We start from the raw sequence: 27,541 nt of genomic DNA, 5'->3' as shown, positions 1-27,541 counted from the left end.
CTCAGTCCCCTCCTGTACTCCCTGTTCACTCATGACTGCACGGCCAGGCACGACTCCATCACCATCATTATGTTTGTTGATGACACAACAGTGGTAGGCCTGTTAACTGACAACATTGAGACAGCCTATAGGGAGGAGGGCAGAGACCTGGCAGTGTGGTGCCAGGACAAACACCTCTCCCTCAACGTGAGCAAGACAAAGGAGCTGATCGTGGACTACAGGAAAAGGAGGGTCGAACAGGCCCCCCATTCACATTGACGGGGCAGTAGTGGAGCGGGTCGAGAGTTTCAAGTTACTTGGTGTCCACATCACCAACAAACTATCATGGTCCAAACACACTAAGACAGTCGTGAAGAGGGCACGACAACATGTTTCCCAGATCCTCAAAAAGTTATACAGCTGCACCATCGATAGCATCCTGACCGGTTGCATCACCACCTGGTATGGCATCTGCTCGGCATTTGACCGTAAGGCGCTACAGAGGGTAGTGCGTACGGCCCAGTACATCACTGTGGCCAAGCTTCCTGTCATCCAGGACCTATATACTAGGCGGTGTCAGAGGAAGACCCAAAAATTGTCAAAGACTCCAGTCACCGAAGTCATAGACGGTTCTCTCTGGTACCACACGGCAAGCGGTACCAGAGCGCCAAGTCTAGGTCCAAAGGGCTCCTTAACAGGTTAATTAATTTACCACCACCACCACCACCAATTAAACATTACATTTTTTTTTTACAGAAAACCATGGAACCACCACTTCAATATATGCCTACACTCTTACAAAAAAAGGTGCTATCTAGAACCTAAAAGGATTATTCCGCTATCCCCATATGATAACCCTTTGAAGAACACTTTTTTTGGTTCCAGGTAGAACCCTTTTGGGTTCCATTCCACAGAGGGTTCTACATGGAACCAAAGACCTCTACCTGGAACCAAAAAGGGTTCTCCTTTGGTGACAGCCAAAGACCCCTGTTGCTACCCCTTATTCGAAGAGTGTACTCAAAAAGTTCAACCTGTTCAGTTTACACCATTTAATTCTGTACTCAAACTTCTGCCTGGTATTCAAGATAACCCACAACATAGCACCACCACCTTTGAAGGTTTTCGCAAACCTTTGCTCACACACACTGTAACAACTTTCCTCTTCTTCTGACGAGGAGTAAGAGATATCGGACCAATTTGCAGCATGGTAAGTGTCCATTTTAATATGTAAAACTGAACACTAAAAAAATACAAAATAACAAAGTGAAAGAACAAACAAAAATCGAAACAGTCCCGTATGGTACAGACACAGGAAACAACCACCCACAAAACACAATAGACAACAGGATACCTAAATATGGCTCCCAATCAGAGACAACGACTAACACCTGCCTCTGATTGAGAACCATACTAGGCCAAACACATAGAAATACAACAACAGAACAAAACATAGAAAAAACAACATAGAATGCCCACCTCAACTCACGCCCTGACCAAACTAAAATAAAGACATAAAAAAGGAACTAAGGTCAGAATGTGACACACACACACACACACACACACACACACACACACACAAACACACACACACACACACAGTACTGTAGCATCTTGATTACATTTTTCACATTTTAGGCATCCAGCTGGGGCCTTGGATGGATGCTGCACTGAGATGGGAACAAGGGTATGTAAATACATTCCTTTTCAGTGTGGTGGCAAATTAGTTGAACAGGAGAAGAGGATGTGGTTACTTGTGGAGGGAGAGCAGTGAGGGTGGTGGGTTGAACAGCTGCATTGAAGCTGATTGGTTGATCTGGCTCATCACATCTTCTTGACTAAAAGAAATAGATTTAGAAATGAGTTCGACATTGCCATAGTTCAACAGCTGAAAAGCTGTCATTAACATACTCCCAGAGATAGCAAGACATTCAGTATTCACTGAATGAAGTAGCCAACCCATCTCCACTTACAATTTCATTCATCAATGAAATAAATTATATTATAAACTGGGTGGTTCGAGCCCTGAATGCTGACTGGCTGACAGCCGTGGTATATCAGACCGTATACCACAGGCATAAAAAAACATGTATTTTTAATGCCCTAATGATGTTGGTAACCAGTTTATAATAGCAATAAGGCACCTCGGGGGTTTGTGGTATATGGCCAATATACCATGGCTAAGGGCTGTGTCAAGGCACTCTGCGATGCGTCGTACATAAGAACAGCCCTTAGCCGTGGTATATTGGCCATATACCACACCCCCTCGTGCCTTGTTGTTTAACTATAGCACATTCAATTATGTTATTATTGTTGACTATTGGCTACTCCTGTATCTACCTTGTACAATACCATAATCATTGAATGAAGTAGCATACCCATTCACATTTACAATTTAATTGATCAATTAAATAAATAATACTAGCACATAGTTACATTATTGTATAATAGGCTACCCCTGTAGCCACACTATAATAGGATACCTTTATGATTTAATTGGTTGTCAGGCATTATTTTAGGTCTTCAATCAAAGTTGTATGTTGTACCTTGTTTCCCTCCCTCAGGGAATAGTAGTTAATATTGTACACTAGCCTACTACACTATCAACACAGTACATAATATTGCCTACTTGCCTTCGACAATACGTTATCAACTCAGCCAAAAGTTAATGTTTTCAAATAATCCACATGTTGCTTAACATAATAGGCCTAAATATTTCATCCCAAGAATTCCGAATAGCACGCACCCTCTGGGAAATCTTATGAACTCGTCTATACGACTGAAAGTCACAGACACAACTCGTATTGATTGTCTGGTGAACTGGGAACTGGAAACAACACAGTCTGTGATTGGCTAACGTTTATTCAAGATAACATACCATCTCATGAGGTGTTGAGGATGGGTTTTAAAAGTGATACAAATGTGACATGTTGCAATTGTGGTGGGAATGCCCAACAAGGGTGTTTGAGAATGAGGTGGCCAAAGTCAGAGCTGTCCAGAGAATTTCATATGCAGCGACTGTTAACAGGGTTGAGGGTTCGAATGGTGCTTCTGAAGAGTCCATGGTGGTGGATAGGCCTTCACTGAAGGCTGCAGGGGTTGCCATTCAACAGCAGGACACATATACGTGGGGGCGGCAGGTCGCCTAGTGGTTAGAGCATTGGACTAGTAACCGTAAGGTTACAAGATTGAATCCCCGAGCTGACAAGGTGAAAATCTGTCGTTCTGCCCCTGAACAAGGCTGTTAACCCACTGTTCCTAGGCAGTTAACCCGCTGTCATTGAAAATAAAAATTTGTTCTTAACTGACTTGCCTAGTTAAATAAAGGTTAAGAAGGTAGCCTTTAGCCTCCCGGGTGGCGAAGTGGTCTAGGGCACTGCATCGCAGTGCTAACTGCGCCACCAGAGTCTCTGGGTTCGCCCCCAGGCTCTGTCGCAGCCGGCCGCGACCGGGAGGTCCGTGGGGCGACGCACAATTGGGCCAGCGTTGTCCGGGTTAGGGAGGGTTTGGACGGTAGGGATTTCCTTGTCTCATCGCGCTCCAGCGACTCCTGTGGCGGGCTGGGCGCAGTGCGCGCTAACCAAGGGGGGCCAGGTGCACGGTGTTTCCTCCGACACATTGGTGCGGCTGGCTTCCGGGTTGGAGGCGCGCTGTGTTAAAGAAGCAGTGCGGCTTGGTTGGGTTGTGCTTCGGAGGACGCATAGCTTTCGACCTTCGTCTCTCCCGAGCCCGTACGGGAGTTGTAGCGATGAGACAAGATAGTAATTACTAGCGATTGGATACCACGAAAATTGGGGAGAAAAGGGGTTAAAAAATAATAATAATAAAAAAAAAAGAAGGTAGCCTTTATAGCTATGGTGATTAATGGCACTGCCAAGGTGGAGAGGAAGTCCAGGAAAATAGATATCATTGTGGATGCGGCGGAATGGTTCCTGGGACTGAAAGACTTCTCAGCGGAGAAGTTGCATGGAGTATTGTCACAAGCTGTACCATCTTCTCAGGTCATAGAACCTGAGAAGGGAGATAGGGAGATTTGAAGGAAGAAGTGGGAGTTTGGGGGTTTTGTCAATGTGTTTTTTTATTGTTTTATTTTGGGTGGATTAAGTTAGTTTCCCCTATCACGTATGGGTTTTACTTTTACCTTGTTTTTTTTCCAACCCCATCCAGTTGGTAGCAGTAATACATATTTTTGGGTGTAGTTTGCCATAAAACCCACGAAGAAGAAGAAAATGAAGCATCGAGTGAAACCACATTACCTATTGGATATTATCTTTTCTAGACTGTGATAACAGGAAATACACAAGCCATAGGCTACACACTATAGCTCAATGTGGTCTACATCGGAATATCGGCTTGCACGTGAAAAACTGTAAATTATAACATTTATGGTTGAGATTTAATTAATATAAATATAAACTATGCACCTTTAATGAATATAAATATATTCCATCTAGACACCGTTGCCCTAGAGCACACAAAAAAGGATACATACCTTGGCCTAAACATCAGTGCCACAGGTAACTTCCACAAAGCTGTGAACGATCTGAGAGACAAGGCAAGAAGGGCATTCTATGCCATCAAAAGGAACATAAAATTCAACATACCAATTAGGATCTGGCTAAAAATACTTAAATAGTTATAGAACCCATTGCCCTTTATGGTTGTGAGGTCTGGGGTCCACTCACCAACCATGAATTCACAAAATGGGACAAACACCAAATTGAGACTCTGCATGCAGAATTCTGCAAAAATATCCTCCATGTACAACGTAAAACACCAAATAATGCATGCAGAGCAGAATTAGGCTGATACCTGCTAATTATCAAATCCAGAAAAGAGACGTTAAATTCTACAACCACCTAAAAGGAAGCAATTCCCAAACCTTCCATAACAAAGCCATCACCTACAGAGAGATGAACCTGGAGAAGTGTCCCCTAAGCAAGCTGGTCCTGGGGCTCTGTTCACAAACACACCCCACAGAGCCCCAGGACAGCAACACAACTAGACCCAACCAAATCATGAGAAAACAAAAAGATACTTGACACATTGGAAAGAATTAACCAAAAAACAGAGCAAACTAGAATGCTATTTGGCCCTAAACAGAGAGTACACAGTGGCAGAATACCTGACCACTGTGACTAACCCAAACTTAAGGAAAGCTTTGACTATGTACAGACTCAGTGAGCATAGCCTTACTATTGAGAAAGGTCGCCGTAGGCAGACCTGGCTCTCAAGAGAAGACAGGCTATGTGCACACTGCCCACACAATTAGGTGGAGACTGAGCTGCACTTCCTAACCTCCTGCCCAATGTATGACCATATTAGAGACACATAATTCCATCAGATTACACAGATCCACAAAGAATTCGAAAACAAACCCAATTTAGATATATCACATATCTACTGAGTGAAATAACACAGTGTGCCATCACAGCAGCAAGATTTGTGACCTGTTGCCACAAGAAAAGGTCAACCAGTGAAGAACAAACACCATTGTAAATATAACCCATATTTGTGCTTATTTATTTTCCCTTTTGTACTTTAACCATTTGTACATCGTTACAACACTGTATATATACATAATATGACATTTGTAATGTCTTTATTCTTTTGGAACTTCTGTGAGTGTAATGTTTACTGTTCATTTTTATTGTTTATTTCACTTTTGTATATTATCTACCTTACATGCTTTGGCAATGTTAACATATGTTTCCTATGCCAATAAAGCCCCTTGAATTGAATATAAACTATGACTTTCATTACAGTAACACGCAGACGTTAGTACGGCGTTGGTAACACGTTCAATGGTAGGTGACAGCCACACGGTGGTACTGTTGCCTAAACTGAATTCAACCCTGAATCACTCCCCATCCCATAGTATGTACACCGTGTCGCTAACTAGCTAGTTCGCCAGCAAACTGTCATCCTAACCTCCAGTCTGCTGTTCCAGTGGGAGGCAGGGACAACCGGTAGACAGTGTCCTTTGCACCCACCTGTCGGGCAAGGTTTTTTCCGTATACGGGAGGCGTGGGCAATACTGTGTGTTTGCTTTCTATTGGAGAAAGCTAGAAAATTGGAGTAATAACATGTTTAAATACTTAAGACATTGTCTCGAATCTAGGTTATACCTTTAGATTTCGAGAAAATTAACAACTAAAGAATAATTGTTCACTTCTTGTTGACTTCTCAAACCACGGACTGGTCTGCTTCACAAGCATTCCCGGAAGTCTTGAGATGTTGCGTCTCTGGTTTAGAAACTGTGGTAGCGAATCTGAAAAAAGGGAAGTAAATTTACATCATTTCCGGTGACGATAACCCTGATTGTGCACTCGTGTTTTCAGCTTCAGAACGACATGAGATTTAACGATCTTCAAAGTAGCTAGTTATCATGAACAGCTATAGGACGGTTACATTGGCTTGTAATAATGATGTTATAAGGACATGTAAAGTGGTAATTCGCTCAGGGAAAACGGGCAGTATTTGTCACATATCGAAGGGAGTAGCATCCTTGCTTACCCGAGCACATGCTTCTGCCCCGAGACGAGAGGAACCACCACCAGTGTCTGACTCTGACAAGAGACCGAATCTGAGAGCCATCGACCTTGCACGCAAAATTCGCCAGGAGAAACAGAAAGGAAATGCAACTAGTGGTGGGTCAGACGCGGCTGTCCTTAATCCGTCGGTGCCAGTGTCCCAACTGCAAAAGAGGGTCATCGAGCTGCGACAGTTCACTCAGCAGCTACAGAATGTTCACCCCAACGTTCTTGCAAAGCACCTTCACAGAGGTCTGATCCTCCCACATCCAGAGCTCGCTGTCGTTAATAAACCCTATGGAGTTTCTGTTCAAGGTAAGGTGTATGAAGTGCTATATTGAGTCAAACACACAATCAAAGATAACGTGATGAATTAGAGTCTGTTCATTTTAATGTCCCTTTAAGAACACACATCTGTGCTAGAGCAGTGGTCAAATCCACAGTGATTTAAATCCCATATTCTTCCTCTTAGATGGATCAAGCAACAAAAACAACATCTCAGAAGTGCTTCCAATCCTTGCCAAGATGATGGATGGAATAAGGGCTGGGTCTCAGCTGCACGTCTGCCTTGGATTAGACAAGGAGGCGACAGGGACCCTCCTGCTGGCAAGGACTGAGGAAGCACTGGACTATGTACAAAATCTTCACAAAAACCATCAAGTGGAGAGGAAATATTGGTGTGGATTTAGTTTCAAATAAGGATCCAGGCAGCACATCATTCACATTTCAAAACCATCAATTGAGGGCAGCAAATTAACATATAATATGCCATAAAGCTATTGCAATGACCCTGCCATTAATAAGACATTACTGCTCCCACAATGGAACTTCCCCTTGGAGCAGCGGTAATGTCTTAATCTGGACGCAAGGGTTATTGAGCTTGATTCACGCCTCGCAACATCATGCTACGTCCTTGTTTCGTTACACTTTCAATCATCTTCCATTCTCCCTATTCCCCATGCAGGGTTGTTGCTGTGGGTGTGCCTGTTCCCTCTGAGGGAGTGATTGACATTCCCGTCATAGAGAGAGAGGTCACAGGGGCACAGCCTCACTTCAAGGTAACGTCATATTTTGTAATAATATCTCTGAAACTTCTTAACCAGTGCTGCTAATAGTTCTGTTAAAATCTAGTCATTATGACCAGTATTGTCATCCAGTCAGGCTTTCCTCTCATTTGTATTTGTGGCTTTTAGTATACTGCGCTGTCCTTGAGGTTTTGAGCTTGGCAGTCTTATATACACTGAACCTAACTACCCATAACCCTTCTCAGATGGGCCTGAGTCCTGTGTATAGGGTGAGTGACGGGGGCGAGGGAGTGACCAAAGTGCGGGCCAATCGGCAGGCCCAGGGTGCCGTGACTCAGTACCGTGTCCTGGACAGCAGCAACGGCTGCAGCCTGGTAGAGCTCCAGCCTATCACAGGTAGAGACACTACTGAAGCTGACTCTGGGGTCGTTCTAAGTTGTTCGTTTTTGCAGTCACCCTGCACATCCCAAAAGATTGCTATATAACATGACTGCAAAATGTTATGCTGTTTTCAAATTAAACACAATACCTTGCTCTTGTTAAAGCTTTTAGAAGTGATTTCAGTCATGTTGTTAAGGGGTCTACCACATGCTAATAACACAGATTAACCTAGGTCCTAGAGGATACTATGCACAATGTTATAGTAGCACCAATAACTTTTAAATTTCATAGAAAGGTGTTCCCTCTCTCTTACCCTGTCTACCCTCTTGTGCTTCTAGGGGTGAAGCACCAGTTGAGGGTCCATATGGCATATGCTCTAAGATCTCCTATCCTCGGAGACCACAAATACTCCCACTGGACCAAACTGGCACCTCAGGTAAGGCAAACTAACATCACAATGTAGAAGCTTTACAACAAGGTAGCCTAGCATTTAGACCTCTTTGGTGCCAGTGATTGATGGGCATTTTTTTTTTTTTTTTTTACTTTAGAAACTGCCAGATGGTGTGTTGCGGAGGCTGGGACTGGAACAGAGCAAGGTGCGTTATCTGCCTCTCCACCTGCATGCCCGTCAGCTGACACTGCCAGAGTTCAAAGGTCAGAGTGACATTACGGTGTCTTGCCCCCTGCCAAAGTATTTCACCAGCACTTTGCGACGACTGCAGATCCCGATTCCAGATGAATGATGCTTCAGCAGTTCCTGTGCTGTGCAGACATGATACAGAAGACTTGCTTCAGAAATATGGAGCAGCATCACTTCAAGTGACCCTTGGCCTAATGCTTTAAGTTTGTACCTGGACTGGGAATTAACTATGGCAAATAAAATACATGAAACCAGTATTTTCCTAATTTCATATGCTAGGACCCCATCACAACAGGTCATCAGGTCTATTTTAAGAACAGGATTATTTCTTCATAACGCAGAGAGCGTTTACTGTTTGAACAGTAAATTAATTTGTAACTTTCATACAGACCTGTAAAATGGTGAACTGATGAATAGTGGTATTCATTGAAATATCAGTGCAAACTCTACCCACCTGTGACAAATTGCACAGTGCCAGTTCTGGCAAGTGACATCACTTCACGGTGTACATTGACAAAACCAGATCCTACATTTGTCCCTTGTATGTTATTTTGTGGACTTTTTTCTACCAGAGGATCTCGTATGAGAGAAAATAAGGGGTACAGATCTCACTACTACTTCAAATCACTAATTAGTAGCCTGGTTTATTACCATTACATCCCAGTCATGTGTGAATACTGCAACATATAACCTACTGTATTGTGAACTGTTCAACATCGGAGCCAAGGCTTGACATACTTAATGCATCTCAAATCACTCACGGTACAAAAGGCATATTTGAAAACACAGGCTTTCTTTAGCCTCCAACACCACCGTAATATCAATACATACAGGAGATCATAAATGCCTATATATATTTTTTTTTTTAAAGTGAGCAGAGGTCCTATTAAATGTCTAGGTTATCCTGCCATGTCTGGGACCTGAGAGCTTGGAGGAAAGAGGTCCGTGTGGTAAAAGAGGTACATGTCCATATATGTGTATAATATATTTAAGACTGGATTAGTCCCAATATTTCACCATCCATTTCTGCCTACTTTAGTTTTATTGGGGGGCTGCAGTGGCCTACAAGAGTAGACGAGGAGCTCTGATTTGCTGCATTGGTCAAAATCCATCGGTCTCGCCAGTCCAGGAAAAATAATTATGGTGAAGTGAGGGGTTTAGGTGAAGTGGTGGGTGACATGTGTGGGGAAAAATATATTTAAAAAAAAAAAAATCGGTCATTGAGGGTGACATAATTGCCAATGGATGAATAAACACATGGTTCTGTACTTAAAAAAGTCCCATAAATCCACTCTGTAAACACTGTCAGTCCCCCACTCCTGTGGTTGAAAGGTATGATGGGTAGAGACTGAGGCCACTGGAGGTCCTTAGAGTTAGACACTGAGTGAACGAGGTACCACAAAGAGGAACGCTAGAGAAGGGCTGATTTCGGAGTGAAGAGTGCTTCGGTTGCTCCTCCCCTCCCGGCTCAGTGCATGTTGACCGACGACATGGCGATGGTCTCCTGGATCTCTCGCACCATGATGATGCGTGTGAGCATGTGCTCCACCTGCTCACTTGTGATTGGCTGAGTGGAGTACCATATGGGACTGTTTGGCGCCACGACAGGCTCTGGCGTCAGGTAGTACGCGTCGTTACGCCCCTTAGCACTCTGGGGACTGAGAGAGACAGGTGATTAGTTGTTGCAGGGCTCTATGCTGACATTTTTTTCAAGTAGTAGATGTGCACCTAAGTTGAAAAATGTAGGAGCACAAAAATAAACAGTTGACTTGATAATTAGAAATGCATATAAAAGGGCTTCCAGTAGAAGATAAATGTGCTGTTGTGTATTTTTTTATTTAACCTTTTAACACCAAGGAAAACATCACCCTGTGCAATTACGTCCTCTTAGCTACTAGAAATGTACTGAGAATGAGGGGCATTACTCACCATTTGAAGAGGTAAAAGTCATACAGTTTAATGGGGCATCGCAGCGGGTTTTCAGGATCCTCAGCCTGCTCTTCATACATGTCATCAGTCACTGCAAATCAAGTAACAAAGAGGTCAGAACCAGCCAGTAGTGATGGGGCATATGGAATTCATGTTACCAAACTCGGCGAATCAGAGGCCCAATGAATTATCCCCAAAGGGAAAGTTTAAAATGTATGAAACACAGAGCTGACTAATACAAATCACTCAGTGACTGGGTATATGGAAATCAGGTCTGACTACAATATAAGAAGATTAATTTTCCTTGACATTAAGTCAGAGAAGATCTCACCTTTCTGCCCAGCATGGTGTGTCCCCAAAGGGCCATGGCCTTTCAGATAGCGGATACTGGTGCTCTTGTCCTTGGGGTTGGACGGGTTCTTCTTGGTGTGTCTCAGCACCTTGGAGAAGGCCACCTTCAAGTGCTGCTCTACCGTCGTCAGATGGAAATACCTAACGCAGATAGGTTTGTTTAATACCAAAACACACACACTGGGCTTGAGCAATATATCGTATATACCAAGGTTTTTTCAAATACCGAATAGTATCACTTTCAAACCCTCCCCCGCCAAAAAAGGTTGGGGACCCCCCCTGAAGCTATGTCAGCGACACAGCCTTATGTGGATGTGTGCTACGCCACTGCTATTAACTACAAATAAATGGCCTCCCGGGTGGCGCAGTGGTCTAGGGCACTGCATCGCAGTGCTAACTGCGCCATCAGAGTCTCTGGGTTCGCGCCCAGGCTCTGTCGCAGCCGGCCGCGACCGGGAGGTCCGTGGGGCGACGCACAATTGGCATAGCGTCGTCCGGGGTAGGGAGGGTTTGGCCGGTAGGGATATCCTTGTCTCATCGCGCTCCAGCGACTCCTGTGGCGGGCCGGGCGCAGTGCGCGCCAGCCAAGGGGGCCAGGTACACGGTGTTTCCTCCGACACATTGGTGCGGCTGGCTTCCGGGTTGGAGGCGCGCTGTGTTAAGAAGCAGTACGGCTGGTTGGGTTGTGCTTCGGAGGACGCATTTCTTTCGACCTTCGTCTCTCCCGAGCCCGTACGGGAGTTGTAGCGATGAGACAAGGTAGTAATTACTAGCGATTGGATACCACGAAAATTGGGGAGAAAATGGGATAAAAAAATATATATAATAAAAAAACTACAAATAAATAAATTCTCTCCAGCTCAGACAGCTATGCATTTTGTTAACTTGCTAGCTGTGGCTAGATGGCAAGATCAAGCTTCTTGGTTACAGCAGAGAATCAATCCATCACGGATCAAGATCCCTGCTGTCTGATGTTTGTGTTGTGTGTGCAGCAAACTGTTAGTAGCCTTTTGAGATCATTGTATAATTAAATGTATATAAGCTAGGTTGTCTGTCCTTACAATTAGTTTATGTTCACTTGCACTTGTTAGCATTTAGCTAGAGTCCACTATGGGATTTCGCTAGTAATTATTAGCATTTTTTGGGCCCCCAACATTTGGAAAGAAATAGCACCCCTTGTGTACACCGATGGTAATACCATATACCCCGTATGGTACAGGAACGGTATGAACATCTGGATACCTCCCAACCCCCCCCCCCCCCCCCCCCCCACCCCTTATCACACACAACCACCTCAACTAACCTGCAGAAATAAAAACAGCCACTAACCTATATCATTTAAATTACCTTGTGGCTAAGAAAGTACAATTGAATGACAGCACTAGAGAGAAAAAGTATGTGAGCATATGTTGGTGTAGTGAGCAACCAGGAATATTGGTTTCAGAATCATGTGTCCAGATGATTGTGTGCGTGTGCTTCATTCTATAGCTAGAGGACTCCTGATATCTCCAGGATACATCTCCAGGAGTGATAAGTATCATTCATCTTAATTGGTTGTTGTTTACTATTGTCTTTTTGCTAGCTAGGGCCACCTACCTTAAGTGCTGCCTGTCTTCCCAGTAGCCTACTTGGTGTGTGAACTGCTGACTGATCATAATTTGCAGATGATTGTTGACACATCAACCAGGATTAAGGGGCAGGGCAATTTGTGACTGCTGTCCTTTTTGTAATCAGTGGCTGTATTGGAGGGGGGAGTGCTTTCTCCTCTCCTAGGCAATCAGAAATCAGTACCGGGAGTTGTGCTCTTCACCTTTGCAAGGCAATTAGCAATTAGTACTTCAGTCTCCCTTGTTTTCTCAGCAGTGGTCTCGTCACAAAACTAAGATCGTTGCCAAAACGGCATCCCTAGCCGTGTCCTCAGAGCATGCGCAGACCAGCTGGCTGGAATTCAATCTCTCCCTATCCCAGTCTGCTGTCCCCACTCGCTTCAAGATGGCAACCATTGTTCCCGTATCCAAGAAGGCTTAGGTAACTTAACTAAATGACTATCGCCCCGTAGCAATGACTTCTGTCATCATGAAGTGCTTTGAGAGACTAGTCAAGGATCATATCACCTCCACCTTACCTGACACCCTAGACCTACTCCAATTTGCGTACTGCCCCAATAAGTCCACAGACGATGCAATCGCCATCACAATGCACACTGCCCTAGCCCATCTGGACAAGAATACTGTTCATTGACTACAGCTCAGCATTCAACACCATAGTCCCCTCCAAGCTCACCAGTAAGCTTGAGGCCCTGGGTCTCAACTCCACCCTGTGCAATTGGGTCCTGGACTTCCTGACGGGCCGCCCCCAGGTGGTGAAGGTAGGAAACAACATCTCCAATTGTATGATCCTCAACACTGGGGCCCCACAAGGGTGCGTGCTCAGCCCCCTTCTGTACTCCCTGTTCACCCATGACCGCCTGGCCATGCATGCCTCCAACTCAATCATCAAGTTTGCAGACGACACAACAGTAGTAGGCTTGATCACCAACAACGACGAGACTACAGGGAGGAGGTGAGGGCACTCTGAGTGTGGTGTCAGGAAAACAACAGACTCCAGGATGCTGGCCTTCTAGGCAGAGTTGCAAAGAAAAAGACATATCTCAGACTGGCCAATAAAAATACAAGTTTAAGACGGCCAAAAGAACAGAGGAACTGCCTAGAAGGCCAGCATCCCGGAGTCTGGCCGAGTCTGTTGAGACTGGTGTTTTGCATGTACTATTTAATGAAGCTGCCAGTTGAGGACTGGTTAGGCATCTGCAATCCAATGTTATTTGTTGCCTAGACTTTACTGCAAATGACACTCAAGTCCAGAGAAAAAACAATACACTAATATTGCAGTTAGCCATGACAGCCTTTATAATAGAATGCTTGTGACCACACACATCTAAATATTGCACTTGGGAAAAAAACATCTTAAAGTAGAAACAGAATTAAACAAACAGGCATTCTATTTTTTCTCTATTATAGTGGCCACTATAGTAGACATCGATCAAGTGCACAAGGCTACATGTGTGCAAAAATAACGTTCACCGAGTAAAACATTTAATTATCCCCCCTCACTCACACACACAAATTGTACTGTCAAGTTCCACACAAAAGCAATATCTTTGGGCTACAGTGCAGGTTATTACATTGTACACTTCCTGCCTGTGGACATCTGTTCTACAATGTGCCAGCAGCAGAGCATGAGACCCTTTGCTGGCATAATTGATCTCTTTCAGGCAGAGTACACCTGGCATACCCCTTTAATCCACTGTATTGGAAAAGTGAGAAAGAGGGGAAGTGTGTGGTGTTCCTTTCACCTCTATACTGTCATCCAGCTTAAGCCTGGCCGAGCTACACTTTACATTTTTTTAAACCTTTATTTAACTAGGCAAGTCAGTTAAGAACAAATTCTTATTTACAATGACGCTTACACCGGTCAAACCCGGACGACATTGGGCCAATTGTGCACCGTCCTATGGGACTCCAAATCACGTCCGGATGTGATACAGCCTGGATTCAAACCAGGGACTGTAGTGACGCCTCTTGCACTGAGATGTCGTGCCTTAGACCGCTGCGTCTATGTGTTACCTATTTAAATGTACTAGAATGCTAAAAGGCCGCTAAAATTTTAAATATCGGTATCGGTTTTTTTCCAAGGGAAATATTGGTATCGGCCAAAAATGTCATATCGGTGCAACACCAGCTGTAACGTTAGTTAGCTAGCTAACGTTAGCTGTCTGACTTTATTAGCCAGCAAATTGTCACACCATAAACTCAATTACTTGATCAGTAGGCTAATGTTGCTCAACATTTCTCTGGCTAGCTAATGGAGAATTCGATCCAGCTAGCAAGATAACGTTACTTAACAATGCTAACAATACTAGTACTTGTTCCATCACTCTTTCTCCCTTAACTCAAACTTTCCAAATGCCAGTTGTTTATCGGTTACAGCTCATGAAGTACGCTTCATCACCTTCTCACCCGTCTGTGGTCATGCTTTTCATTTTGGTTTCAAAATGGCAAATTTCGCCTTAAGGTGACTAGTTTGCATCCCTGCGACATCCCTTCTTTCTTTCCAAAACACTTGAGCGTGTTGCCTCTGACCAACTCTCTCGCTACCTCTCTCAGAATGATCTTATTGACCCTAACCAGTCAGGCTTCAAGACGGGTCTATCAACCGAGATTGCTCTTCTGTGTCACAATGGCTTTCTGCCCTGCCAAAGCTGACTCTCTCTCCTCTGTCAGCATTCTCCTAGATCTTTTCCGCTGCCTTTGACACAGTGAACCATCAGATGCTCCTCTCCACCCTCTCAGGGCTGGGTGTCTCAGGCTCTGCACACTCTTGGATTGCATCCTACCTGGCACGCCGCTCCTACCAGGTGACGTGGAGAGGATCTGTGTCTGCACCACATACTCTCACTACTGGTGTCCCCCAGGACTCGGTTCTACACCCTCTCCTCTCTATACACCAAGTCACTCGGCTCTGTCATATCCTCAAATGGTCTCTCCTATCATTGCTATGCGGATGACACTACTTTTCTCCTTCCCCCCCTTCTGACACCCAGGTGGCGACGCATTTCTGCGTGCCTGACAGATATCTCAGCTTGGATGTCGGCCCACCACCTCAAGGTCAACCTCGGCAAGACAGAGATGCTCTTTCCCACAGGGAAGGCCAAGACCTCTCCATCACAGTTGACAATGCCACGGTGTCCCCCTTCCAGAGTGCAAAGAACCTTGGCGTGACCCTAAACACTGCCATTCTCTGCAAACAAAGCATTGACCCAATCCTGCATATTCTACAACATCTATAGAGTAAAACCCTACCTCACACAGGAAGTGGCGCAGGTCCTAATCAAGGCACTTGTCATCTCCCGTCTGGACTACTGCAACTTGTTGATGGCTGGCCTCCCCGCTTGTGCCATCAAACCCCTGCAACTTCTCCAGAATGCTGCAGCCCGCCTGGTGTTCAACCTTCCCAAGTTCTCCCATGTTACCCCGCTCCTCCACACACTCCACTGGCTTCCAGTCGAAGCTCACATCCACTACAAGACCCTGGGGCTTACCTATAAAGCAGCAAGAGGAACTGCCCCTCCCTACCTCAAGGCTATGCTAAAACCCTACATCCCCAACCACCTATGGTCTCTTGGTCCTCCAAGCTCGTCTCTGTCCTGACACTCCAATGGTGGAACCAACCCTCGCACCCCCTCCTGACTTTTCTTGAACTAACACTTGCACTTTACTTTCTTTCTACTAGTTCTGACTTTGCTGATAGCTTCTGAGGACAAATATACTTATTATGACTGTGATATGTAGTTGTCCGACCTAGCGATCTTAAGAAGAATGCACTAACTGTAAATCGCTCTGGATAAGAGCTTCTGGTTGATGACTAAAATGTAAGTGTGTGAGACTCACTTAGTGTTGAAGAACATGAGTGTGGTAAGCAGCGTGGCTGGCGAATGGGCTCCTAGTTGTTTACACTCCCACAGCATCTCCTCTGTCACGTGACTGGGAATGACGTACCCTGGGAGGAGAGAGCAGCCAATCACGATACACTCTCCTCTAATGAGACCACTGCATTCTGCACAGAAATGTACTCATGTATGGAAGTCACGAACATACACAACAGAATTGTGAGTGTCTCTTGCACTTAACAAAAAGCTATCAGACTATGCACAGAACAATCAATGTTCCAAAGTGCTTTGACAGTTCCACCCTAAGACCTTCAGCAGGCTTTTACCTGTACTCTCTCTTGCACTTACACAGAAACACAAAAGACAATCGGTGTGGCTCTTACCTAGTGGATGGATGCTGGGCCTCCACTCATCCAGGGCTTTGTGTAACCACTGGGAGAAGCGTGTGTAGTACTGGTCAGAGAAGATATCATCCACCCGTCCGTTTTCAAAGAGGTACTGCCAGCAGAAATACAACCTCTATCAACTGTAATACATTTCAGTCAGTATCTTGTACCATGTGTGTTTGTGGTACATGTCAGTGACAGGGCAGGAGCCCCACTGTTATTTTGGCATTAATACGTGTCACATATCAGTTTGCAAACAATGTAAAAAATTATAATAATCATTGAGTTAATAAAGCAGCATACAAACATTGTCTCTTTTTTTGCTGAAGGAAGCTCCAAAATGCAGGCGTTTCAGCCTAGCTCAGTGCTTTCTCTGGTGGTGGGTCAGCCAGTGGAAAATATGGATTGTTGAGCCATGATTGGCTAAGTGTTCTGTCACTCATGGGGACACTACGTCACTGCAAAATCTACGGGAGAGCTCAAAAATTCAAACCCCTTGGGTGCTGCCATAGAGTTACATTAGAAGTGCCCATCCAAGAAGGCTCAAGGTCATTGGCTACAGATAAAATGACGTCAAATCACGTTATATGTACCATAGCTTTAATTGGACTGATCATGTCAACATCATACTTTCAAAATCTTAGCTAGAAAACATTATCATTAATCAAGTCGACAATCTACTGGCAAATCCTGTTCAAGCCTTGTCATATGAAGAGAAATTATAAACAAAACATATTGGTGCTCATCAGCCATAAACATTACACGTCACAAATTCAACAATGAGTGGTTTGGAAGGAATCAATGGCCTTCTGTAAGCATTGCAAAGCAATCGCTAGCCTGTTATTCAGTGGAGTGGGTGTGTGGTCCAAGTCTGGGTTTAAGGGTCTGTTTTCCAAGCTTAAAAAGGATAAACATTAAACATTGGCCATGCTGTCAATCCAGCATGACTTCTAGCGCGTTCGAAACAACTGGAAACTCGGAAATCTCAGACTTCAGGGAGTTCAAGACAACTGGGGACTCATCGAAACAAGCTCTGACTATGAAAATAAATTTTGAACGTTTGTCAAACTTGGGAACTCAAGCCTCTTTCTAGAACAGACCTGAAGATCACGGACGGCATGATACGACCTTGTTTTTCCCCCGCTCAGAGTTCCCAGTTGTCTTGAAAGCACCACAAATCCAGAGATTGCCAGACTTTGATGACAAAATTTGCCACCAAGAACCACTGCACCACCTTCCTGTTCCAGTGAGCACAGCACAACAAGGTGAGTCCAAAAATGTATTGTATGCTGTGCATAAATTATGTAATATGCCAGGGAGATATGTATACTGTAGCTAAGAAAGAAATACACAAAGTGTATGTTGTGCAGTAAGCTGTTAGTAGCCTATGTGCCTAATAATTTGGTCCCTTTCCCCCTCATTGCTTAGCCTACTATTCTGACTTGGTGGTGCACATTTAGCCTATAATCTGTTTTAGAGAAATGTATATATATATTCTACGGTTCTGACTTGGTGTACAGAGAGAATACTGTAAGAACGGCCCATGTTCTGAATTCTGTCGCAATATTTTAAAAGTGCTGAACAAATAGTTATATTGACTACGTCCATCCTAGCTCGCTCATGAATGTCTTAATCGAAATTACGGATTGCTTCTTATCAGCTCGTCATCCCCTTATGCCATAGTTTGTACATTTCAATTGTCAGTAGAAACCACATTTGTTTAAGCAAGTCAGCCATATCAGCTATGTTTTTTTAAGAGGCAGTAAATGAGGCTGAATGAACTGTTTTGTTGCCAGACATGGCTTCGCTGATAGCCAGGTGTAGCAGTGGTAAGGTGTTGGGACTGCTGTTAGGACTCTGCTGTTGGGACAGCTTTATGTAGGCCCTAACAGTTTGTGCGCACCGTTTGTCACTGTTATAGTGCAATTAATGTGTTGTGTAATGGCTTTGTTGGCATTCATCAAAAAAAAGAAAAAAAAGAAGATGTTTTCCCCACCAAGATTTACACGCCACTGGTCATGTGGTATGCATACCTTCTGTATACACAGGAAGATGTAGTAGAGGGCATCAGGCTCAAAACGTTCTCCCTCCAGCCCCTGGGCCTCCTGGGTCATGAGAGCCAGGGCCACGTTGAGCTCAGCCACCGCACTCGACACCAGGTCCTCCTGGAAGCGCAGGGCCTGCCGACCTGTACAAAGAGAGAGAAAATAAATATGGTAATTTGGAAGACACTTTTATCCAAACTCTGACTAATAGAACATTCAGTGACATATTCAGAATTAAGAACCTACAAACCTACAAGAGAAAGACAGAGAGATGCAGGAGAAAAAGAGAGACAGGAAGGGAGGAGAGTGGAAGAGAAGTTCACATACTTGGCGAAGGCAATTTAATGAGTGGGAGTGTGTTGAAACTCACGTCCAATGGGCGCCAGCTTGTTCTGCTCATCCTTGTCTAGCTCTGCGTTCTTGCGCTGGACCCAGAGGCGCCACACATCCAGGCCCTCCTCAGGCTTCAGAGAGATGGGCATCAGTAGCTCCTGGGGGGCCTCCACCTGGGACTCTGACTCCCCGTGACCCTGCAGGGGGAGGACACATTAGAAGTGAAACGTTAGAAGAGAAACATGCACACTACATGCTTTGCTCATTTGTGGTGCAGGGAATTACATTTCCTAAAATGCCTTCAAGGGGAGAAAGACAGCACAGGGGACATAAAACTGGAGACAGAGAATAGGTGTTCATTAATTGAAACAATCATATCCTGCTTAACTGGTGGAGAGTACTGACTTAACCTACAACATAATCTAACAGTCCAACATGTTGTTAATTATGGATTAATCCAACATATGTCATAAAGCAAAAATCTACATTAACGTTGTGGAAAACCTTGAAATCGGAGGCAAGGACAAAGTAAGGGTCTAACCCAAGGAGTGAAGGTCCTGTTCTGACCTGTAGGTGGAGCTGGTGCTCCTGCTGCTGCTGGGGGTCCCAGATGTGAAGCTGCTGCGTGCTATTGTAAGCCCCGCCCACCGTCTGCACCACCACAGGGCAGTGAATGTTCCCGTTCATGAACTGCGTTGGGAACAGCGTCTGCACCACTTCCTCATTCGTCGTCCCGGACACCGACTCGGTGCCACCCGACTGGACGGACAAGGCACCCGACGACGAGGAGTGGGCCACTCCATTGTCCTTGTTGTCGTGGTGACTGGAGGACACCTGCATCGTGCTGTAGGCCTCCTGGGGAATGGCAATATGATGCACGCCCCCTTGCTGCCCCCCAGAGTATACAGGGATGGTCCAGGTCTCCCCGGCAGGGCCTGTGATGGTACCCGTGGTGCTGTACAGGTGGGTGCTGTCCACAGTGAGCAGGTCTGGCCGGATGGACAAGTACTGCTGCTGCTGCCCCTGCCCTTGGGGGAGGGCCAGAACCACCTGCTGGCCCTGCTGGCTTTGAGGGAGGGCATAGGACACCTGGATGGGGACATCCATCTTGCGCTTCTTGGCAGGTTGGAGGACGCCAGCTCTCCTCTCTGCCTCTCGGGGAGAGCCCTGCTGCTGCTGAGGAGACATGGCCTCCACCGTCTGGATCTGGATCTGCTGGCCTCCCTGTAGTTGAATTTGTTGACCGCCGGGTAGCTGAATGTGCTGGATTTGTTGCCCACCTTGTAGTTGGATTTGTTGACCGCCCGGCAGCTGGATTTGTTGACCCCCTTGAAGTTGGATGTGTTGACCCCCTTGAAGTTGGATGTGTTGACCCCCTTGAAGTTGGATGTGTTGACCCCCTTGAAGTTGGATGTGTTGACCCCCTTGAAGTTGGATGTGTTGACCCCCTTGAAGTTGGATGTGTTGACCACCCTGTAAGTCCCCTTGAAGCTGGATGTGTTGACCTCCTTGGAGCTGAATTTGCTGACCCCCTTGTAGTTGAATATGCTGGATTTGTTGACCGCCTGACACTGCTGCCACCAACTGGGCCTGGATCTGAACGAGACAGAACAAACACCTGAGCATGGTGTATACACTTACTGGGTGAGGAGAGTACATGGATGGGGTGGGTGTGTATTTAATAATGCAGCGTGGTGTGTGTGTGTGTGTGCACCTGTTGGTGCTGCTCCTCTGTGAGCTCTCCTTGCTGGACCAGCTGCGCTGCTGTGGGGATGCCCTGGAGGTCCACCGTCTGGTCCTGCTGCCCCTGGATCTGCACCTGATCACAGAGAATGAGAATGCACAGTGCACCACCATCCATCACATGCCACATGTCTGAGGGTGGTGGGGTTCTGTGTTTCCCTGATCACTGCATTTTCATTTGAACATTTTGGTTACAGGCCCTGGATGTCAATAAAGAGGCCTATCGGTCCAGTCTGGAGAATAATTGAGTGGAAACACTGCTTATGGTGTAATAGGTAGGGTGAGTGAGGGAAGGTCTCACCTGTACTTGTATCAGCTGTTCAGACCCCTGGTGCACACCAGCAGCCATCTGGGGTGAGATCTGTGCAGAGGTCACCTGCACCTGTTAATCCACAGGAGAATGAATCAATTGCAGAGCAAAGGTAGCAATGATAGTGACAATAAGATAGGTGCTGCCAGTGTTGAAGGATTAGTTGGGCTTTACTCTCAATTTGGTCAATTGATCTGTTCTTTAATGTATATAGACTAGATAAGGGCAAAGGGAACTCGTCAGCCTGAGGTGTATTCAAAAGAACTGAACTACTGAAGGAACCACGTAAGGAGGTCTCTCCTCTTACCGGACAGGCTAGCTCCAGCAGTGAGCCAGCTACCTCTGTGCTGTCTGTGTAGACACAGTTGCCCCCCTGCTGGTAAACCATGGTGGTGGTAGTGGCGGCGTCGCCCTGCTGTCTGAAGTCCTGCAGCGTCTCAGGGCCCTTGTTGGCCAGGGACTCCAGGAACTCCTTCATACGGTGCTGGGGCACGCTGCGGGCCTTCTGACGCACGTATTCGTCAAATGAGACCACACCGCTCTCTACGGGCTCGTTCATGACAATTTACTCTGCCCTCCACGGCACCTGGTGGGGAAAGAAAGGACATAGTTAACACACCTGTCCAGCATCACAGGTCAAGAACTGGGCAGCAATATCACATCCTTTAACTCTGGTGTTAATAGACTGCAGCCACAGTCACCAATACAACCTCACACACTTCAGTGCCATGTTCAGTAGCCTCGAACATTGCAGACAAATGTCTGAACAGGTTCCAAAACGTTCTGTCAGGCTGAACGAGCCCCAGTGTCTATTAGACATTTAAAGGCCCAGGTACACAACTGTTTGCATAGAGATAAATAGGGTCTGGTAAATAGAGGCGTTTTATTCTATGAGATCATCTTAAATCAGCTAACGCCACTTTGTGGATTCTGATGCATTTATGTAAAAAAAAAAAAAAAAAAGTGAGCTCATAAATGCCATGTTAACTGACTGATTATCTCATAGAACAAAACGTATAAGATCCCCTAAGCCTGCGTTAACCTCGGACCTTATTTTGGGGGTTTGTTCCAAAACCCTATTAATTCCCAATTCATTTTCCCCATAGGGATTGCTAAACGAACCAGAGGTGACTAATTTCCGGGTTTTAGGACTACAAGCCGGCGAGCTCTATTAGAGGGGGAAGTGAAGCCAATTGGGGCAAAGTGCACTAGCAAAACCCTTTCTATGATGAACTTTTAACCAATTATTCCTCCATCTACACAACTGGCACTATGTTCTGTATACTGCATTAGGCCGTTGAGGTATACATTATCTGTCTTTGAAAAAATATGATAGTATTTTTATTATTATGATGCTAAGATTTGCTTGCTAGCTACATTTACTACAGGGGCAGAGCCACCAGCCTCTGTGCATCCTTAGCCATCTATCACATGATTGCTTTTTCTTATGTTAATTATATTCATACTGCTTAGTTTAACTACTAAAATCCCACAATCTGAATGAAGTTAACATTTGAAAAAGAATAGTGTACTTGAGTGATGAATATACGTGCAACTTCTGCAAAGCATTCTACAACAATACCTAGCTAACTAGTTGCTAACGTTTTCTGGCTAGCTAACTAGCAGTACATCTTCCCATGCTACCTTAAATAAAAACCAAAACCCCTCGGTTCGGCCAAGGCACGGCGTTCAAAAGTAATTCGATAAACCCCAAGTAATTTGCTTTCCACATGCCATTTCATTGTATAGCATGCAATGAATTGCAAGAATTAAAATTTAACAGCTAGCTAGCCAACTAAACAATTAGCTAACTAGCTTGCTAGCCAGCTACGTGACGTGTGCTTATTTCTGAAATATTTACCCTCGTTTCGAATAGAACAATGTGGGAAAATCCACACAAAGAATTTGGCTCGCGTACAAGTTTATCCAATACAATTCCGAGCGTTTGTGGAAAATATGTGTCTAACTGTAAAATGTTACTATTAATTAAGAGAACATTATTTAATCGATACATAGAAAATTACGAAAGTAAGCCCGGTGGAACAACGTGAATCCCGGACTGCTGACAAGCAACGGCCACATCAGACATGGCGAGGAGTCGGAGGTCCTTTACCGCAAATTCCACTTGTAAAGGCGAGGCAACAACCATATACAGTCATTCGCAACAACACATTTCATTTTTACGGGAACGAGCATGGCGTGCACCCGAGAGACCAGGGGACCCTAGATTGGTGGCAGGCCAGCGAACTATTTTCTTATTGCAAGAAATACATATGACTGTAAAGGTCCGTATTTCAATTAAATAAATATGTCAACAGACACTGATAAGATTAAACTGTTTGTGTCTATACAGTCAATTGTGATAATTGTGATAATGCATTGTAAATATAGTTGGACATGCCTTGTAATTATTCCAACTATTAATTCTCTGCATTTTCTGTAGATTTGGACGGCGATACCCCCGCAGCACCTGATTTTGAGTCCAGCTCGCCCCCGCGTCCACATATATCGTGCGCATGTACGTGAACAGGACTCTAATGTGCATTGCACGGGCGCTAGTGTTGTGGTACAGATGCTGGGATATAGTAAGAACTCCCACCCATATCCTCTGTATTCTGATCTAACGGTCTTATCTGTTACAATTTAAATTGTGATGTGTCTTGAAGATCCTCTTAGGCTCAGCTTTTGTATATTCTACTAATAACTAGCACTTTTCTTTCAATACTTTACAATTTCTTACACAGTTGTGGAAGGCGCCATTTTACATTCAGTTCGAATGGGCACGTATTCTCGCGAGTACTTGCTTGGAAAGGGTCACGATTAAGGCATGCAGTAGCAGAAAGGATGCTTGTCTTTGAGTTTCAATACAATTATTAAATTATAGGACTATTATATTTTATTATATTCAAAGAATCCGGAAGTTGTGGAATGTCAATGAAATATTTGATATGAATCACATCTATCTTTGTTTTTTCACTGTACATTCTGAAACTTACCAAATACCTTTCAAGGATCGATTACAACCCTGGTTCCTAAAGCACTGTTTGAAATGGCAAAACAAAAAAAAGTTATCATTACAAAACAAACACAGGCTACAATAACATTTTTTAAGTTGGCCTATTGTTAGGCAAAAAAACATCCATATCCTAATGTTTTAATGTAAAAGGGAGTGTTAAACTGACTTAAGTTTAAGAAAATCTCATTTTGACCCTTGCACCCTGTTTTCTAAGTAAAGGTTAATTTTGTTCAGAAGTTAATATTCAAGGTCTGTCTGAATGTATAAACTTTTGTGTGTGTATGTGCCTTTAAACTGGAATACAACTGCCCCAGTCTGCCTTAAAGAGCCAGACATGTGCTGGTGAGGCTCTCCCCACAACAGGCTGCCTCTCTGCTCTCTTAAGGTGGACCAGAATAGATGTGTTGCATGTGTATAGGACCTTGCAGTAACAATGCACGGGAAAGAGTTAATTCCCACGGTCTCTCCTCTAGCCTCTTTGTGATCTCCTGGAAGGCTGTCCAGTGGATATGAAGATCACTCTCTTCCCCAGAACACTTCTTATACACCGCATCTCATCTAATAATACGGTACACACACACACACACAACACCCCTCATACAAAGGTCAATTCATATGATGTGTGTATGATGAGAGGTGGGACTGATCCCAAGCTGTACAATACATGACAACCTGTTATGACTTGTTGACAGCATACACAACACATGGCACTATGTTACAATTGTGGAATGAATGAGAGGCCCTCACATAGACTATTACTGCTCCAAGTGCTTTGTTCTTGCATCCAAATACACTACGTTTCGACTTCACAGAAGTCTTTGTCCGGTGTATATTACGATTGACCTAAACCTATTTACATATTATAGTATTCCTCATCACTTACTGTATCATGTTAGTTACATAAGTGTGTTTTGTGTATGTCACTGTATAAAAATGTATCTTAAGTTCTTTGTAGGCTAGTCTGTGTTTGTCGGTTGACAGTACCACCTGTCCTCCTTAGCTCAGTGTCTGCCTGAGGTAAGTCCCAGCATACTGGCAATAATCCATGAACTTGGCGTCAAAACAATAGGTATGTTAGTACACACCTACACAATACACACGTACACAATACACACATCTACTAGAATACACACATCTACCTATTCCTATTCTAACTAATTTCCTCTATGCATTTGTAAATCTTTGTGTCTGTGAGGTGTGTATGTGTGTGGTTTTTTCTCTACTGTCCTCGTGAACTGCTGGTATCTTTGCGCCACTCTAATGATCTTAAAGTAATCCTTGACTGATGAGATTACAGAACACAGTGTGATAAGGTATGTAGAGGAGAGAATGAGCATCACTATAACAGATCCACTCAGTGCAAACAGGACAACTACAAAATGGCTACACTTGACCCATGAGACCAACGGGAGAAAAGGGAAAGCCAGTGTGTTACCCAACACGACGACAAATGTGAAGCAGAAGTCTAAAGGATCAGAGGTATATATTGAAAGAGCAGCCTTTTTTATTGCTTTTGATGGAAATTAAATTGGTTTATTGAAGCGTCTGTTACTTTGCCTCAAAGTTACTGAAAGAGGAATTATGTCTAAATGTTCTCAGAGAACAGAACAGGCATACCATGCATTGAGGTAGAGATGCTGCAAGTGCAGAGAGGAAAAGAGTGTGTGAAGTATCTTAATAAAACTGTGAAAGTTTTGCTAATTTTTGTCAATTTAAAGGGTAATGTTTTTAACTTTTAATTTGATAACAGATAGACCATAGTAAATTATGTGAAGATACATAAGACAGGAGGATATTAGCTTGGAAATATTATAATGTGCTGTAGTGTGTATACACACACTCTGCATATGCCTGATACCAATCACAATGAAACGAGGTATCATATTGTATGATGGTGTCTGATTCTACCAATTCTACCAAGGAAACACTAATCTTGTGCACCAGACACTTCCTATGCAAGCTGAGTGCAATAGCTTGGGGACAAAGTTAAGGAAACAGACAGGCATGTGACAAAAATGGCACACCTCCAAACTCTCAGAGATCAGACTGCTTGCAGCTGTAGGCTGTTGTATTTTTGCCTAGTTCACCCACAGGTGTAAGCATGGTTGCATGTCACATGTCTCTCACTCACAGACACAGACACACTTGAAAATGCAGATTAATGATCAGGAGGGAAGCTATTTGACACATAACCCCCAGCTCACATCTTTACAAGCTGATACTTAATCAACAGCAGCTGTTCACCCTGACAAAGTAGTGTTATTGAACTCTGGAAACCACATTACCTACAGTGCCTTCAGAAAGTATTCACACTCTTACTTTTTCCACATTTGGTTCTGTTACACCCTGCATTTATTGTCACTGGCCTACACACTTCAATGTCAAAGTAGAATTAAGTTTTTCAAAATGTTTACAAATTACTGTTTTCAGCCAATAAGTATTCAAACCCTTTATGGCAAGCCTAAATAAGTTCAGGAGTAAAGATATGCTTAACAAGTCAAAGTAAGTTGCATGTACTCACTCTGTGTGAAATAAGTGTTTAATGTGATTTTTGAATGACTACCTTATCTCTGTACCCCAAACATATAATTAATTGTAAGGTTCCTCAGTTGAGCAGTGAATTTCAGACAGATTCAACCAAAGATCAGGGAGGTTTTCCAATGCCTCGCAAAGAAAGGCACCTATTGGTGTCACGATTTGGCCAGGATTGTTCCGGTTTTGGCCACTAGATGCCCCAATTGTGCTTTTTTGACCCTTTTGATTTCCCTTGTTTCCAGTTATTATTTGCACCTGTGCCTCGTTTCCCTTGAACGTATTTAAACCCTTAGTTTTCCTCAGTTCTTTGCTCTGTGTTTGAATGTTAGCTCCCAGCCCTAGCGATGCTGTGAACAGTTGTTGCTCCAGTTGGACTCTCTTGTGGTACTCTGTTTTTGTTCTAGTTTATTTATTTTTGATTATCTTTTGAGGCTTTTTTTCTGCTGTATCTACCACCTTGTGGATTTACCTTTTGACTTGGAGGATTACCTTTTTCTCTTGGAATTACTTTTGACGTTGTGGATTTATATTTTTGCCTGAAGAACTTTTTTACTTTATTAAAACACCGTCTCAAGTACTGCTGTGTCTGCCTCATCTTCTGGGTTCTGCCGACTATTAGTGGCTCAGTTTGCTAAGTGACTGTTTCTCACACCGGAGACCCGAGTTCGTAACCGGGTCCTGACAATCGGTAGATTGGTTAAAAAAAGGCAGACATTGAATATACCTTTGCATGGTGAAGTTACTAATTTCACTTTGGATGGTGTATCAATACACCCAGACACTACAAAGATACAGGCGTCATTACTAACCCAGTTGCCGGAGAGGAAGGATACCGCTCAGGGATTTCACCATGAGGCCAATAGTACTTTAAAACAGTTAGTTTAATGGTTGT

General features: G+C 44.2%; 2 protein-coding genes across 3 annotated transcripts; one reads left to right on the top strand and one right to left on the bottom strand.

Annotated features, from left to right (window-relative positions):
* The first annotated feature begins 6,252 nt into the window (after window positions 1-6,252).
* On the top strand, window positions 6,253-8,810 carry LOC129815907 (pseudouridylate synthase RPUSD4, mitochondrial-like). Its single transcript, XM_055870112.1, has 6 exons — window positions 6,253-6,824; window positions 6,982-7,186; window positions 7,474-7,567; window positions 7,780-7,930; window positions 8,254-8,351; window positions 8,464-8,810. The coding sequence occupies exons 1-6, from the start codon at window positions 6,365-6,367 to the stop codon at window positions 8,656-8,658; spliced, it is 1,203 nt and encodes a 400-aa protein (XP_055726087.1). The 5' UTR covers window positions 6,253-6,364; the 3' UTR covers window positions 8,659-8,810.
* A 369-nt stretch (window positions 8,811-9,179) lies between these two features.
* On the bottom strand, window positions 9,180-23,293 carry LOC129815893 (transcriptional regulator QRICH1-like). 2 transcript variants are annotated; one of them, XM_055870073.1, is made up of 12 exons: window positions 23,212-23,293; window positions 21,406-21,684; window positions 21,090-21,170; window positions 20,760-20,864; window positions 19,613-20,641; window positions 19,083-19,242; window positions 18,701-18,855; window positions 16,665-16,779; window positions 16,283-16,391; window positions 10,816-10,976; window positions 10,485-10,575; window positions 9,180-10,213 (listed from the first exon to the last, which is right to left on the bottom strand). In XM_055870073.1, exons 2-12 carry the CDS (start codon window positions 21,655-21,657, stop codon window positions 10,024-10,026), a joined length of 2,448 nt encoding a protein of 815 aa, XP_055726048.1. In that variant the 5' UTR covers window positions 21,658-21,684; window positions 23,212-23,293; the 3' UTR covers window positions 9,180-10,023. The 2 variants fall into 2 exon arrangements, with proteins under 2 accessions (XP_055726048.1, XP_055726047.1); XM_055870072.1 differs by having other exon boundaries at window positions 22,960-23,266.
* Between the last annotated feature and the right edge of the window lie 4,248 nt (window positions 23,294-27,541).

This window comes from Salvelinus fontinalis, chromosome 18 (genome assembly GCF_029448725.1).
Source record: "Salvelinus fontinalis isolate EN_2023a chromosome 18, ASM2944872v1, whole genome shotgun sequence".
In the NCBI taxonomy this organism is placed as follows: Eukaryota; Metazoa; Chordata; class Actinopteri; order Salmoniformes; family Salmonidae; genus Salvelinus; species Salvelinus fontinalis.
The sequence above is the reverse complement of the archived record's forward strand: the minus strand, read 5'-3'. Positions and strand labels throughout refer to the sequence as shown.